General features: G+C 32.5%; 2 protein-coding genes and 1 pseudogene across 7 annotated transcripts; 2 read left to right on the top strand and 1 right to left on the bottom strand.

Annotated features, from left to right (window-relative positions):
- LOC109360355 (MADS-box protein AGL24-like) lies at positions 1-5,706 on the top strand. Of its 6 annotated transcripts, none has more exons than XM_019605176.1 (9): positions 1-108; positions 596-802; positions 2,782-2,857; positions 3,224-3,288; positions 3,393-3,492; positions 3,586-3,627; positions 4,352-4,393; positions 4,496-4,650; positions 5,373-5,706. In XM_019605176.1, exons 2-9 carry the CDS (start codon positions 621-623, stop codon positions 5,389-5,391), a joined length of 681 nt encoding a protein of 226 aa, XP_019460721.1. In that variant the 5' UTR covers positions 1-108; positions 596-620; the 3' UTR covers positions 5,392-5,706. The 6 variants fall into 6 exon arrangements, with proteins under 6 accessions (XP_019460721.1, XP_019460722.1, XP_019460718.1 ...); XM_019605177.1 differs by having other exon boundaries at positions 2,782-2,860; positions 4,361-4,393; XM_019605173.1 differs by having other exon boundaries at positions 2,782-2,860.
- On the bottom strand, positions 7,381-8,932 carry LOC109360354 (RING-H2 finger protein ATL43-like). The gene has a single exon (XM_019605172.1). The coding sequence runs from the start codon at positions 8,875-8,877 to the stop codon at positions 7,546-7,548; it is 1,332 nt and encodes a 443-aa protein (XP_019460717.1). The 5' UTR covers positions 8,878-8,932; the 3' UTR covers positions 7,381-7,545.
- LOC109359640 lies at positions 8,893-13,535 on the top strand (annotated as a pseudogene).

Genomic DNA, 14,498 nt, shown 5'->3' with positions numbered 1-14,498 from the left:
TGAAAATATATTCTAGGAATAAAGTATCAAGTTTCGGTCGTTTTAGCTATAATATAAGGGAGAAACTCTTTTTTCCTTTCTTGAGATCTGGGCAGCGTTCAAATCAAGGTCACTCTTTCCTTTCTCTTCCTCTTGTGTCCTAACCCAAATGAAGCTAAGTTAATGTTTTCTTGCTATTATTGGTAACATATTTTTCTTTAAAAAATGGCTTTCACTTTTCTAGGACGAGTATTGTTGGAATGTAGAACCACTATTCACTTATGGTCAAATCTACAAAATTAAAACCCATCATCCTAAAGATTTTATAGTCTTATCTCTTATTTAGTTTAGGTTTTTCTTATCCTGGATTTCTTGTTGGTTAGATCTGAAACTGGATTTTCACTTTTGTTTTGTGACTTTCAGTTGACTGGTAGAAATTCAGTCTTTGTTGTCCACTTATGATAGTTGTTGACATGCTTTTAAAAGCTAAAAATAAAAATAATAATATTATACATGCTATTTCCTTAGTACGTAATTTATGTGCATATATAGTTTGTATATATTATGAGAAATCTGAGAGTAAAACAAAATAGTGAAAAACCCTTTTGTACCACAGAAGTAGAGTTTAGAAGTTTCCAAAAATGGTGAGGCAGAAGATCAAGATAAAGAAAATTGACAACCTAACGGCTAGGCAAGTGACTTTCTCTAAGAGGAGAAGAGGGATCTTCAAGAAAGCTCAAGAACTTTCTGTGTTGTGTGATGCTAAGGTTGGTCTCCTTGTTTTCTCAGCTACTGGGAAACTCTATGAATACGCCAGTTCAAGGTATAATTGTTGAACTCTTTTGATTTTTCCTTTTTAGTATTAGAAGAACTGAGCTAGCATATATATTCTTATGTGTGTTTATCTGATTATATATTTATGATTTTATGTGTTTCCTTCTATATCTGTCTGTGAGAGAGAGAAAACGAGGGGAAGCTTGGATGTAATGTGTAATCAATGAACAGCACCTTCTATATCACCACACAAACAATATTCTTTCTATTAATTTTAATAGTTTATTTATTTAAGCTGATAAATTCTTGGTTAGGCATTACTTAGTGTATCACCTCTTTCTTCATTGACATAGATTAGAGCTATCTTTTAATTTGTGCACAACCAGATTTATATCAACATCTTATATTCTATACTCACACTGCTGTTGATTATTTGTTCTATTCACATCAATTAAATATTTCAAATAGTCATATCATATATGATATATGGTGTTTACCTAAGCTGTTCATTTCTACATGTGAAAAAAAATAGATTACCTTTTCTTTTTCATGGGAATATATTGGAGACTTTAAAATTGGGGAGAAAAGGGGAACTTCTCTGAAAACGAGACAAAACACATTACTAATTGACATATACATATAAAAACATTGTTTTTCATTTGTATTCATACGTCTTTCATCTATGAATAAAAAATTAATGTTTTTTGAGTTGTGAGATTCATTTTCCAATAAATAATGTTTAATGATAGAACATTAGCATTTAATTTTATATAATATATCAACCAAATCTTACACTACTAGGTAATTTTTTGTTGATATATAAAAACATTCTTTAAAATGTATATCTTAAAATACTCTTGTATATACTATATATTTAGTAAAGTCGTATAGCTGAAGTTGTTTGATAAAATTCAAAATTGTTTATCTTCAATTTTTTTATAATGGTCACTTTTATTCAATTAAATTTATTAAATATAATAATTTAAATTAGTTCATTTAATAAAAAATAAAAATGACACCAAATACAAGAAAAAAGTGGAATAAACACTTTTAAACTATTGGTAAATAATTTGTCAGCTGTGACTGAGTTATGACTTGTGCGAAGTTGAAAGGAAAACAGGGAAGCTCCTAGATTTCTACATTGACTATTTCTATGGGGAAATGACCATTTCCTGCTATTTACTTCGGAAGATGTTATTACAACCAGTTTTAAAAAGAGTAATAGTACTTACATATGCCTAAATCCATGCATTTATGGGCCTTCTTTCTTTTTTAAGAAGGAAATTATAGATATTTGACCTACAAACCCTTTTTTTAGTAGTGAAAGACTAGTAGGTGGAGTTTAGTTTAGATCATTTATACTCCTTAGTTCAAGTAGAGTATTGAGTCAAGTTTAATGTAAATTATTTTTTCAATTTATTTAAAATTTATGAGTGGGTTAACAAGCTTAAATTTATGGAACTATTTAGCAAGGGACTTTTAAATCAAATTTTATAAAAAATAATTTGAGAATATATAATATATTTGATATTCTGATTTAAAAAAGTATATACATGTATACATAGTAGCTAAAAAATATTTGAGATATGAATTTTGCACACATATATATATATAATTTATAATTGAACCAAGTCAAAAATATAATAAGTCAAGTTGTATTGGTCTTTAAGTTTGATGTATTTATATAACAATCTAGTTGAAGTTCAATTTGTCTATTTCATGAACCAAATCTATGGACTTAAATAATAAGTCAAATTTCAAATAAATATCGAATTAGTTCGATTCATTTTTAGCAATATTATTTTTATAATTAAAAGATAATTTATTGGATTTTAAAATCTTGAAGAATAGCCTTCTTAAATGAAAACATGTTCATGAAAATACACAGAAGATATGAAAATTCTAGAAAGTTTGAGGTGCAAACTTATAATACAAGAGATAATTTTATTCCTAGAAAGTATCATTTTTATTCCTTTTGAGTTTATCATTTTTTTTAATTCCCCATACATATTGTTTGGTTTGGTGAAGTATGAAGGACGTACTTACAAGGTATAATCAGCATTTTCATGACATCAACCAAAGGGAAAGACCTCTAGAACTGCAGGTAGTATTAAAAAACAGGTTTCTATTATTATTATTTTTCTTTCTGTATATATATTAATTGGTTAATTATGATTGTGCCTTCAGTAGGGTTTTTTGTTTAACATGGACTTTTTGTGAAAGTTGATGTGGTTACATGTTCATTTTTTTTATAAGCAAAATATTTATTAATAAATGCACAAGGGGTGCATTAACATGATTATTTTTTTCAGGTTTCTTTGTGATCTCTATTATTATCTATGCACTAGTACATCTCTATATTTTTTTTGTTTTTATCAGAAAGTGATGCTATCAATCAAATCTCCCTTACTGTTTTATAAATTGTTGGTGCAACTTCACTTATAATTGGTTGTTCTGTCGTTCATTTCAGCTAGAGAATAGCATTAATCACGCTGAGTTGAGTAAGGAAGTGGCAGATAAAACTCAGCTACTAAGGTTTCTCAATTTTCTTAAAGTGAAAGAGTTACAATATAAGGAAAATGTAAAATGCCTTTAAGTTTGTGCATATATAAAATCCAATGTTTATATATTTTGATCAGGCGAATGAAAGGTGAGGATTTTGAAGGGCTAAACCTAGATGAGTTGCAGCAACTGGAGAAAAGACTTGAAGCAGGACTCAAGCGCGTGATTAAGACAAAGGTAAAAACAAGGTCATTTGATTAATTTGTACACAAATCCCTGGTTTATGCATGTTGATTTTTAACTAACTCAAGCAACCTTTACATTATTCAGGAAAAGCTGATTACGGATGAGATTGTTGCACTTCAGAAAAGGGTTTGTTCTTGAACCTACAAAGGATGAGTTTTTTTGCCTTTTAAGGCTAAGAACCACATGATGGATAGGCTAACATCTTAATTCAAAACCTTAAAACATTAACTTTGTCTTTATATTGGAAATGAGGTTTCTTTTAACCACACCTCACTCGCACTTTAATTCTAAACAACACATCTAAAACGGTAGTGTAACATATAAGTGACTTTGACAGTATGTCTTGACAAACGTTGAAGCATTATGTTTTGAACTCTTTCCACCTATATGCTACCCTTTAACCTATCAATTCTTATCCAATATGATTATTTTTACCTATGTCTTACTTAAACCTGAAATTCCCAACCATCATATATATATATCAAGATAGTGTTTCATAAAATAAACTGATTTTAATTATTCTTTTTATGAATATTATCATGATTGAAGATGCACATGTGGTCAAATTATTTGATTTTAATCCCAGTTATAGCTCCACTCAGTAGTCAGTAAAGCCTATGCTTAGTGAAACGATGGCATTCAGCTAAATATTTAGTAGTACTTACATGCTTCTAATTATATGTTTTGATTAATTGTGGATTTTTTTCTTCCAAAAGTTTTTAAGCAAGCTTATAATTATAGGCTATTTGATAATAACGAAGATTTTGCTTTCTTAATTTTCTGTGCATCGATCATATTTTTTTTGGTAATTGTGCATCCATCTTTACCTTCAACTATCGTGCCAATTAAGGGAATGAAGTTAGAAGATGAGAGCAGGCAGTTAAAGCAAAAGGTATTAGAAATAAGAATTTCATTCTGTATAAATTTCTTTGTATGATCATGGTTTCTTTCTTTGATTTTACCAAGCTAAATCAACTACGTACCTGGGTTGCAGATGAGTATGATGTACAAGGGAAAAAGTCCATCAATGGTGGACAAGGATATAGCCATTCAGGAAGCTGTTTCATTAGACTCTATGAATAATGTCTGCAGCTGCAACAGTTGCCCTTCTCTTGATGATGATTCTTCTGACATATCTCTTAAGTTAGGGTAAGCAACCGCAACATACACTCTAATCAAATTTTACATCACTTCTACATGAGTTGGCAATATTGTTCACTGCTCTCTGATAGATAAATGATTTTTATACATCTTCCACTTTGCTAATAGCCATCATTGAAACCTTATTAGCTAAGTTCAATTAAGTTTTTTCCTGATATATATTTATATATAAGGAGGTTTAGGAACCACAATGGTGAATTCTTGGGTGAGTTTTCTATTTACTTCGAAGTTCAGGATGCCATCTTTGCAGAGCTTCATGCTGCAATTTTGGCAATTCAGCTGACTCATCTAAAAGGGTGGCATACAATCTGGTTAGAGTGTGATTCAACCCTTGTCATAGACATTTTCAATAGCAAAGCAAACTTCCCTGGGAAGTTGTGAAGCAAATGGAATTTATGCAAGCCTATTATTTTTTCTATGTATCTTGTAATTTCCAAAATATACAAGGAGGGTAATTCTTATGCAGATAAGTTAGCTTCTTTTGGTATTACTTCTAAGATTTTTCTTGGGGAATGTTGTGCCTGGATTAATTTTCGATGATTATTCTAGGAATAGGTTAGGCCTCCCTAACTACAGATTCAGATTCAGATTCATGTAATTGTTTCTCTTCAATATAGTTGGGGTGCTTTTATGCCTTGTGCTTAAAAATATATATTTATATAACATTACTCATTTACTTATATGTTAACGATTCTTTTGGTCTTTTTCAGGTTGTCTTTCCCTGATTGAAATGAGAGGATATAGTGGTGATGCATTATTGCTTCTTGGGAAACTTTTCTTACATTTGGGCCAAGCAAAAACTTATCCACGGGGCTGCAATGTTGAACTAGTAGTTAATTCAGATGCATAACTTATTTTTATGGTGTTAACTGTCTAATTGGAAGCTTATAGCTGTTGATCTCTTTTCCTTGGCGTTTAGTTGTTGTGCGTTTAATGTGCATTTTAGCTCCAATGTTGTGAAGTAGGAAGTGATCCTAGAACAAATTGATAAGATCCCATTTATGCCCATGTAGCTCTATGATTGTTGATGTTTAAATTTTCCTTTTGTGTTGGGTCACAATTTATCCTAACCCGTTTCATGTTATTTGAAGGAACGTCCTTTTTATTGGAAAGTTTGAATTCCTCTTGCTTATGGGCATATTTTATTCTATTATCTTGGAATCAAGTTGTAAATTTTTGCAGTTGGTTCTTGGTTCATATGCATGTGCTAGTTGTATGCTAGAAATGTACTAGTGTGCATATGATTGTTTTGATGAATTAATATTTGAGGAAAATCTTACTCTCTTATTTGAGATTTAATATTAGTATGCATATGTGCTGTTTGAAGTAGCACGTATTCAATCTTTAAATTCTCCAAGTAGGATAGTTTGTGGAAACTTTTTCTTTACTTGATTAATGTAATTACTCCTTAATTGTCATATCATATACACGAAGAATTTTTGCTCTAATCCATTTTCCTTTGCTCTATGGGTGCATGCATGATGGTGGTAGATTTCACTATGTCCAGATTTATACCTACGGATCGATGGCAAACTCTGCCAAAATTTGATCAAGTATAAGATATTTTTTTATATAAGCTATAACAATTACGGAAATACTGTTAACCAAGTGTTGAAAAAGTCTGAATATATTTTTTGTGTTCTGAAAGTGTATCTATATGGCTGATATTTGAAACCTAATTTTCAGGGAGCATGTCTACATAGTTTTGAACATGCAGATATAAATGGATTGTTATCCACCATTGTAGTTCGATGTGTAATAGGAAATATTCGAGTAAAACAGGTATTGAAGTCTTTTTACCAGCGAGTGGTATTAAAAGGTTTTTTTTACCAACAAGATTTTGAGGTTCATAGTGACAAGAACATTTGTGCTTCAAGCATTATTATAGACAATGGGGTTGGCGAATGGTTTGTGTCAAAGCAACATATGGTATGTGATGATCTCAAAACGGGAACTAAGAGCCTACGCCATTGTTTGAAGGGGTAAAAATGGGGACTAAGATCTCCCATCTCTATTAGTGTTTCAAGCCAATTAAAATATATCATTTAATTAAAAAACAAATTATAAAAAATAAATCAATATTTTATATTATTGTATAGAATCTTATTGAATAAATACATGGGGACATAAACTTTTTGTGACAGACAATCTCATTCCTAAAAACCGTAGGTTATCCAAATGCGTGAGGCTTTTGGATTGCAAATCCAATTGAGATGTTGCTGAAATGTTTTTTATGTTTGATTCTATTCCCACAATGCTTTTAGACTTAGCACCAGTAGGAGATGGTTTATTACAAAAAATATTATCATATAGGTGCGTTACATTATAGATTTATAAGCGAATCTAAAGGGATAATTAAAAATTAAGGTTGGGTTTGAAGGATCAATTTGCACATTTTACTTAAGTTCCAGTTGAAAACGAATAAGTGCATACCTCATAATTCAAATGAAAGAACACAACCTGTTTTAATTTGCAGGTCAGAGCTCTATAAATTATTTGTTTAGTATCTTGATTATTGATGATTCATTAGTAAGAATCAGAATCATCAGGAGAGGGCTATGAAAAAAACAAAGAAAAAGTTACATATGATAACATTTGTATCCCTTATTTATGAGGATGATATATTTTTACCTTTAAAACTAGAAGAAGAAACAGTACTCAAGAGAAGTATGAGTCATCCAATAACTATTCAAGCCAAAAACAATATTTAGTATATACAAACTACAAAGTCTCATTGATTAACATTAATAATATACAATCATCCTTTACAAACCTCTAACCAAGCATCCAAATTAAATCTAATCCTAAACTAACAATCACCTAAAAACATACAAAAATATAAACAAATGCAACAACAGAGTGAACTAGCATGCATGTCCATACTTACTGAGAATGTGTTTTTGAAATCCAAGCCAACCACCTCTTAATTGCACCCTCTTGTCGCTCCTCCTCTTTTTCCCTCTCTCTCCCTCTCCCTCTCCCTCTATTCCCATTCATCCCTGTTGTCTCTGAAACAGTCCTCATATTCATATTCATATTCATCCCACCTTTCTCCATTTCATCTTCAACATTCTGGTTTCGGATGAAGAATGGCAATGACACCCTTCTATTCTGATGTTGTTGTTGGGATGATGATGATGCTGTTCTTGTATAATTTTCACTAATAATCATATCTGGAGTTAAGCACAACAAATCACACGGTTCAATATTGCTCCACCGTTTTTGGTAGACATTAGGACATTGTGATGATTTTGTAGTGGGACTAGATACAATTATACGGTGCTCTAACCTATGATCCTTCTCACGTTTCTTTGATCTCTTGTTTTCATGTGTAGCCAATTTCCCATCTTTTCTCTTACCCTCTATTCTCCTCACCACACTATCATCCAATGACCTTCTATGCGATGATGTTTCTTCTATATCCTCTAGACTAATTTCTATAATTCCATTGTCACTCTTCCCAACCCATGAATGTCTCCGAGACATTACTTGGTTCGGATTGTGTAATTGTGGTCGTGGTAGTGGTTGCGGTGTGGTGTTAATATCAAATCCTTCATTTTGGGCATTGCTTTGATGACGTATCAATGAAGGTGGTGGAAGTTGTTGTTGGTCAATGAGAACAATATCTTCTAGGTCAACCTTGTCACGACAAAGAGGACAAGTTGAATGCTCGTTAAGCCACATGTCAACACATTCAACATGAAATGCATGGTTGCATTTTGGGAGGAGTCTAAGAAGCTCATGATCCTCGAACCTCTTAAGACAAATGGCACATTCCAATCCTTCCTTTTGACCCCTGAGAGAACCAAATCTGAAAATGGGTAATGATTCAACCATGGAACGTTCAACACCAGAGTTCTTTCTTTCCTCAGAGGAATTATTTAGGTTTCTCGAAGTTGAAGAGGTGTTACCACGAATGCAGTGTTTGATATAGAGAAGAATCATAAAGGTGATGGAACAAACGGAGGTTAAAACACACACCACAATCACTATGCTTGGTTTCAATGCCTTTGATTTCTTACCTTGGTGATCATGATCATAATTATGTGTTGATACCGTGGGTGATATGGTGGCAATGCCACCATTATCATCATCACGATCAAGTTTAGAAATTTGAGAAGTTTCTCTGATATTATCAGTGGCATTTGCAATGTTGGGGTGAATTAGAATGATGGTGATGATGAATAATGGCATGAAAGAAGGTGCACCACCCATGTCAAGTGTGAAGTAATGGTGGTGCTCTTTTTATTTGTGGTAACATTAAGACACTAGTAAGATGAGGAGGCTATGTTATTATGAAAGATTGTGTTTAATTATGTGGAGGAGGATATTTAGAGTTTGGAAGCTATTTTTGGAAAGATTCTATGGTAGGAATTCACTAGAAATTTTTTATAAGAGTGCTAGAGTACTAGACAAGACACATATAACTCATTAACTTAATGCAATTCATTAATCAATCTCCATATTCAACTATATGTAAATTGGTATTGGAACTTTAATACATGTAAATTAGTAAGTATGTGGTCTTTTACACATATGTTTTTTTCTTTAATTTAGAGAAAATTTCAAAATAAATAAATCTAAAGTTTAAATTTATAAGTAATTCATACAATTAACTTAAAAATAATTTCATTTTAAGGAGAGATGATTTTTTTCATAAAATAATTGTTTTACTTATGTTAACCAATTACATTCTCTCATCCTTTCGATATTTGATATGATACATGAGGATTATATATGACTAATTTCTAAATTAAAATATTTTATTAATTGAAATTAGTATGATTAATTTTCATGAGAGACACGCTCACTCTCTATTCTGTCCCTCTCACAGTCACACTCACTCTCATTCTCATTCAGACTCACATTCAATTCAAATAAAATTCTCACTCTAACTAGGGTTAGGGTTTCAATCCTCCATTCAATTCTCCTTGTAAATGCAACAGAACTCTCAAATTCAATCACGGAACCAGCAATTTACGGCCACGCCCAGCCAATGAACATGTCCAATCAGAACGGCGCTGCCGAAAATGGCGATGCTTCCGGTCAGCTTTCCATCGATCACATTCAATACGAAACGCATGACCTTGAAGATGGTAATGGCGGAATTGGCAGTTGTGTAATCGAAGAAGTTAATTCTGACGGTGTCTATGTTTCCGGTGACGGTGGTGGTGGCGACCACGACTTTTCTCTTCAACCCTGCGATGGGTCTAGCCAGCTAACGCTGGCGTTTCGTGGCCAAGTTTATGTTTTCGATTCTGTTACACCGGATAAGGTACGGTTTCTTTCCTAATCACACAAAAACTATTTTCCTTTTTATCATTAATTTTCCATTAATCTATGGTTGTAACGTTTTTTTTGCTTGAATGTGCCCAAGCAACATTCAATGGAAGAAATTTGATATTGTTTTTGCCTTTTCTTCGATTGTAAGATAAGGAGTATGTTTGGGTAAACAGCTTAGTTAAGCTCTTATTTGATAGCTTATTTTGAAATAAGCTAAAAAAGAGTTTATGGGAAAGCCATGAGCTATTTTCATATGCTATTTCATTAGTTATTTTCATAATCCTGAATAAGCTCTCGACTAGCTCTTTCAACCCCTCCTCCCCCTTAATGGATGAGCAGAAACTAGTATTTTTAGTATTAATTTTCTTATAAAAAACTCAAGTAGCAGTAAATTTTGATGCTTTGATAATGAAATTCTGCATTTGGTTTTACTCAACAGGTTCAATCGGTATTGTTACTTTTGGGTGGACGTGAATCACCATGCCCAGATACAGCACCTCAACATGATCAAAGGGTATTTTCTGATAATGGAAGAACAATGGTACTTACATCACCTCACATCAGTTTACTATTTATTGTGCAACTTCAAGATCTTTATCACCTCATATCAATTTCTTACTATCAGATGTTAATATATTGATAATCCGTATATTTATTAAAGTCAGGTAGTAAATACCATGATATTGGACAATTGTTTCTTAAATTTACCTTTTGAGCAGGCCTTTGGCTTGCTGGTGTAAGTTAACAAAATTTGTAAACATGTTAAAGGTCTGGTGATAAAGGGATCGGTAAATGGTAAAATGAGGGGTGTGCGAGTCGCATTTTTCATATTACTACTTTTTAATGCACAGAGCTGAGCAGCACTTTCTAATTTTTTAGGTCCTTCAGCAGGGTCCCATGGAATATCCTGCAAGATGTAGTCAACTGCAGCGGGCAGCCTCGTTAAGCAGGTTCCGTCAGAAGAAGAATAAGCGATGCTTTGATAAGATAGTTAGATATGATGTACGCCAAGAAGTTGCACTCAGGTATGATAATTTATGCGCCAGAGTTTGTAATATAATGTCATGAGTATTAGACTGGATTTTTTTAACTTAACACAAACCTATTTACAGTTTGAGCTTAAAAGTTGATGCTGCTTATATGACATCCTATCATGCGAATGATGATTGTGCATTTGCTACTGTGCTTCTTCAAACCAATGTATTGATACATAGTATAGTAGACAAGACATAATATGATTGAACAGCATAGTAGATGATAGATATATGATAGCAGCTGGGCTATGGGTTTCCTCAGTAGCATTCTCAAGTACAAATAGCATCCTTCCTCAGTAGGTTGAATGCATAATACATGGAATAAATTGTTGGACACATAATATAACAATAATTTATACCTTCTAGAGTGAAAGGCTGAATATTAGTCTTTGGATTAGCATGGTGTATGTACTATGTATGTACATTGGTATGTATACTGTATAGTTTTATCCATTGTATTAACAAATGACATGAAGTTAGTCAACAGATATTAACTGCCTTTCTTCACCAGAACTTTTCTTGGAATTGATATTGCATTTTTTGGATGCACGAAGAAGGAAGCTCTTGCCGTCGCGTTAACTTTCATGTTATCTATGTTTCACAATTTTCTGTTTCTCATCATTTTAACTGTTTTGTTTTTGCTTGTGTCAATTCAAGTTTTGTACTTATTTGATGCTTAAATGCAGGATGCACCGTAACAAGGGTCAATTTACTTCATCTAAGAAACAAGATGGAGCTAATAGTTGGGGTACTGACCAGGAGTCAGGGCAGGATGATAGTCCACATGAAACTGCGTAAGTTTCATGTTACTTATATAATTTTAAAGTGAAATGATGTTTGTCATCCTGATAGTTTGTGACTTATTGTGTTTCTGGTGGTGCCATTTGATTTGTTATGTAGTCCAGTCTAAGGTTATTCAATACTTTTCTAGTTTATTTATTTATATATTTACATTATTATTTTAGACTTGTAACTTGTGCTATGTGTTCCATACATGATAAATTTCCACTTCAGTAGGATGCTGGGTTCTTACCATCTCTTTTTATTTGTTTAGATGCACACATTGTGGCATTAGTTCAAAATCTACCCCAATGATGCGGCGAGGGCCAAATGGTCCAAGATCACTATGCAACGCTTGTGGACTTTTTTGGGCAAGTAGGGTATGTATTTTCTCCACATGGTTTGTATTTGGAACTTTTATATTTTTATATTTTTAATGTGTACATTCATATACCTAAAGCAGCTCAAATTGAAATGAATTTTACTCTTATTTCACAGCCACATAATTTTCTAAGTTTCCTGTGTAGCATTTTCATTTTAATAAAGCGTACAATATGAACATGTGGCTTATTTTCCTGCTTTGTATGCATGTTAACTTGCAAAAATTTTCCAGCCTTTTCTGTTTTTTAGTTTCTTATGCATGTGCTGCTCTGTTCCTTTGCTGTATTGCAATTTGCAAATGATACTGTTAAATGAATTTTAGCTTAGAGTTGGTTTGATAAGTCACAGGAAGCCTATAATTAGGGTCATTTTTGTATAATTAGTGTCAATATTCAGTTTGTTAAAATTTCTTTCAGCTTTCATGTCCAAAATGCTGTGCTTTACTTTTACTCCTCTGGTTTGAAAATATTTAAGTGATAGATGTTTTGGCTTTCATGTACAAAATGCTGTGGTTCTTGATTTTGTTTTCACTTCCTGCTACATTGTGGACTTAATTGGGTGGAAACATAATATTCAGTTACAGAACGTGAGAGAATCTAACATTGTATATGTGGTTTTTTCTGGCACTAATTGAGAATGTTGAAATCTCACGGAGTCTTGATATTGTATACGAACTTGTTAGTGAAGTATCTTCTTAGTGTTATTAAGGGGTAATTTAACTTTCCTTTCTTCCCATCTTCTCATCTTCACATTAATCTTTATCCTAGAGGGAGGTGCAACTATTTTCTTTGTGAGCATTTTGTCCAATTTGCTCAACTGTGAATCTCCAATTTCATATCCAGTATAACTGCTTAGTGGTCAGTAGTCCCACCTTTTGACATTTGTATTGTGCAGGGTGCTTTGAGAGACCTTTCTAAGAGAAATCAGGAACTCTCTTGTACCAACTGAACAGGTAAGCTTTCTTCCACTACATGATCAGATTGTCTATTAATTGGCATTGACGGTATTATGTTCATCCTTTTTACCTTTATACTCTTTTTTTGCACCTCATGATCAGCAGGTTGGTAAAGGTAATTACTCAGACTATGGGACTGCCATCCGTGCACATAGCAATGTTGTTGCTTTCTCTGTCAAAGATAACCCAGATTTGGTATCAGATCGTTGAGTTTTCCAGTCGCAATGCCAGAGTCGTTGCCTGTGGCATAAGTAGAGGTTTAGTATTAATTCCATTCATATTGACCAATAGAATGAATGTATAGTTATAACAATGTTCTCATCTATACAAGAGTTTTATCTTTATATGTATGGATCAGTGGCATTAACTGTTGATCTCTGAATGTATAACCTGGAATCTAAATGATAATTTGGTTATCTCCTACAGGAACTTTAGTCTTACCTAGTATTTTGGACTTGGAAGTTATACTTATAGAACGTTTCAGGCAGGAATTGGGACATTTGACAAGAGAAACAAAATGAGTCATTAAAAGGAAGAGTTGGTAATGCAACAAAACACATTTTAATGACTAATATAGCATTTTGGGCCTTCATTAAAAGGAAGTTGGTAATGTTATTGGCACGTTGGACATCCCCCTTCTCTTCCTCTCTAAAAGTGAAAACCTTTTCCTTTTGAAAGACTTCTCACAATCTTTCCCAATTAACCTCTTCAAAGCAAGCTAAGAATTTAATTGAAGCTCGAAGGTATTTTCAATATTAAGAGATTTAGTTGAAAACTTGAAATTCTATATTCATATTCTAAAGAATGGAAGAGGTGAGCAATTAAAGAGCAGCCTTGAAAATAAGTAAATAAAATATAATAATTTGAATAAGATATTTACCTATTGGAGAGTAATTTTGAATAATTAAAATTAATTAATAAATTCCAGTGGTAATGAGCGTATGGTGTATATTTTTTATCCCAAGTTGAAAAAAGCAAACTTGCGTAATTATCACCCCTTCACTTAACCAATTTTCTTAACCGTATATAGTAATAGGAGCTGGTTACTCCAAAAAACTTCTAATTTTGATGCGTTACTATTTCATGCAATGGAGTTTTGGGATACAGAGCAAAGCGTTCATATTTGTGTTTTGTCTAAAGGATTTAAGAGACTCTACATCACTAGCTAAAAATAAATTCTTGTACTTTCAAAGCTGTTTATTTCTGTAAATATGCGAGTAATATTTGGCATACATGTTGTTATTTGCTGCATTCAGACATGTTTTAACTTTTGTTCCTAAATCTAGATAAAATATTGGAAGTACCTGTATGGTTGTATGATAAGATCTGAGAATATCACTTTTATCCTAATTAACAAAAGATAATCATGTCAATCCTAAGGAGCACAATATTGCATATTAGCC

Source organism: Lupinus angustifolius, chromosome LG11 (genome assembly GCF_001865875.1).
Source record: "Lupinus angustifolius cultivar Tanjil chromosome LG11, LupAngTanjil_v1.0, whole genome shotgun sequence".
NCBI lineage: Eukaryota > Viridiplantae > Streptophyta > Magnoliopsida > Fabales > Fabaceae > Lupinus > Lupinus angustifolius.
The sequence above is the reverse complement of the archived record's forward strand: the minus strand, read 5'-3'. Positions and strand labels throughout refer to the sequence as shown.

Coding starts and splice junctions, on each gene's coding strand:
- LOC109360355 (XM_019605173.1), top strand. CDS start 621: ATGGTGAGGCAGAAGATCAAGATAAAGAAAATTGACAACCTAACGGCT. Junction 2,861..3,223: donor GACCTCTAGAACTGCAGGTA/GTATTAAAAAAC, acceptor CGTTCATTTCAG/CTAGAGAATAGCATTAATCA. Junction 3,289..3,392: donor GATAAAACTCAGCTACTAAG/GTTTCTCAATTT, acceptor TATTTTGATCAG/GCGAATGAAAGGTGAGGATT.
- LOC109360354 (XM_019605172.1), bottom strand. CDS start 8,877: ATGGGTGGTGCACCTTCTTTCATGCCATTATTCATCATCACCATCATT.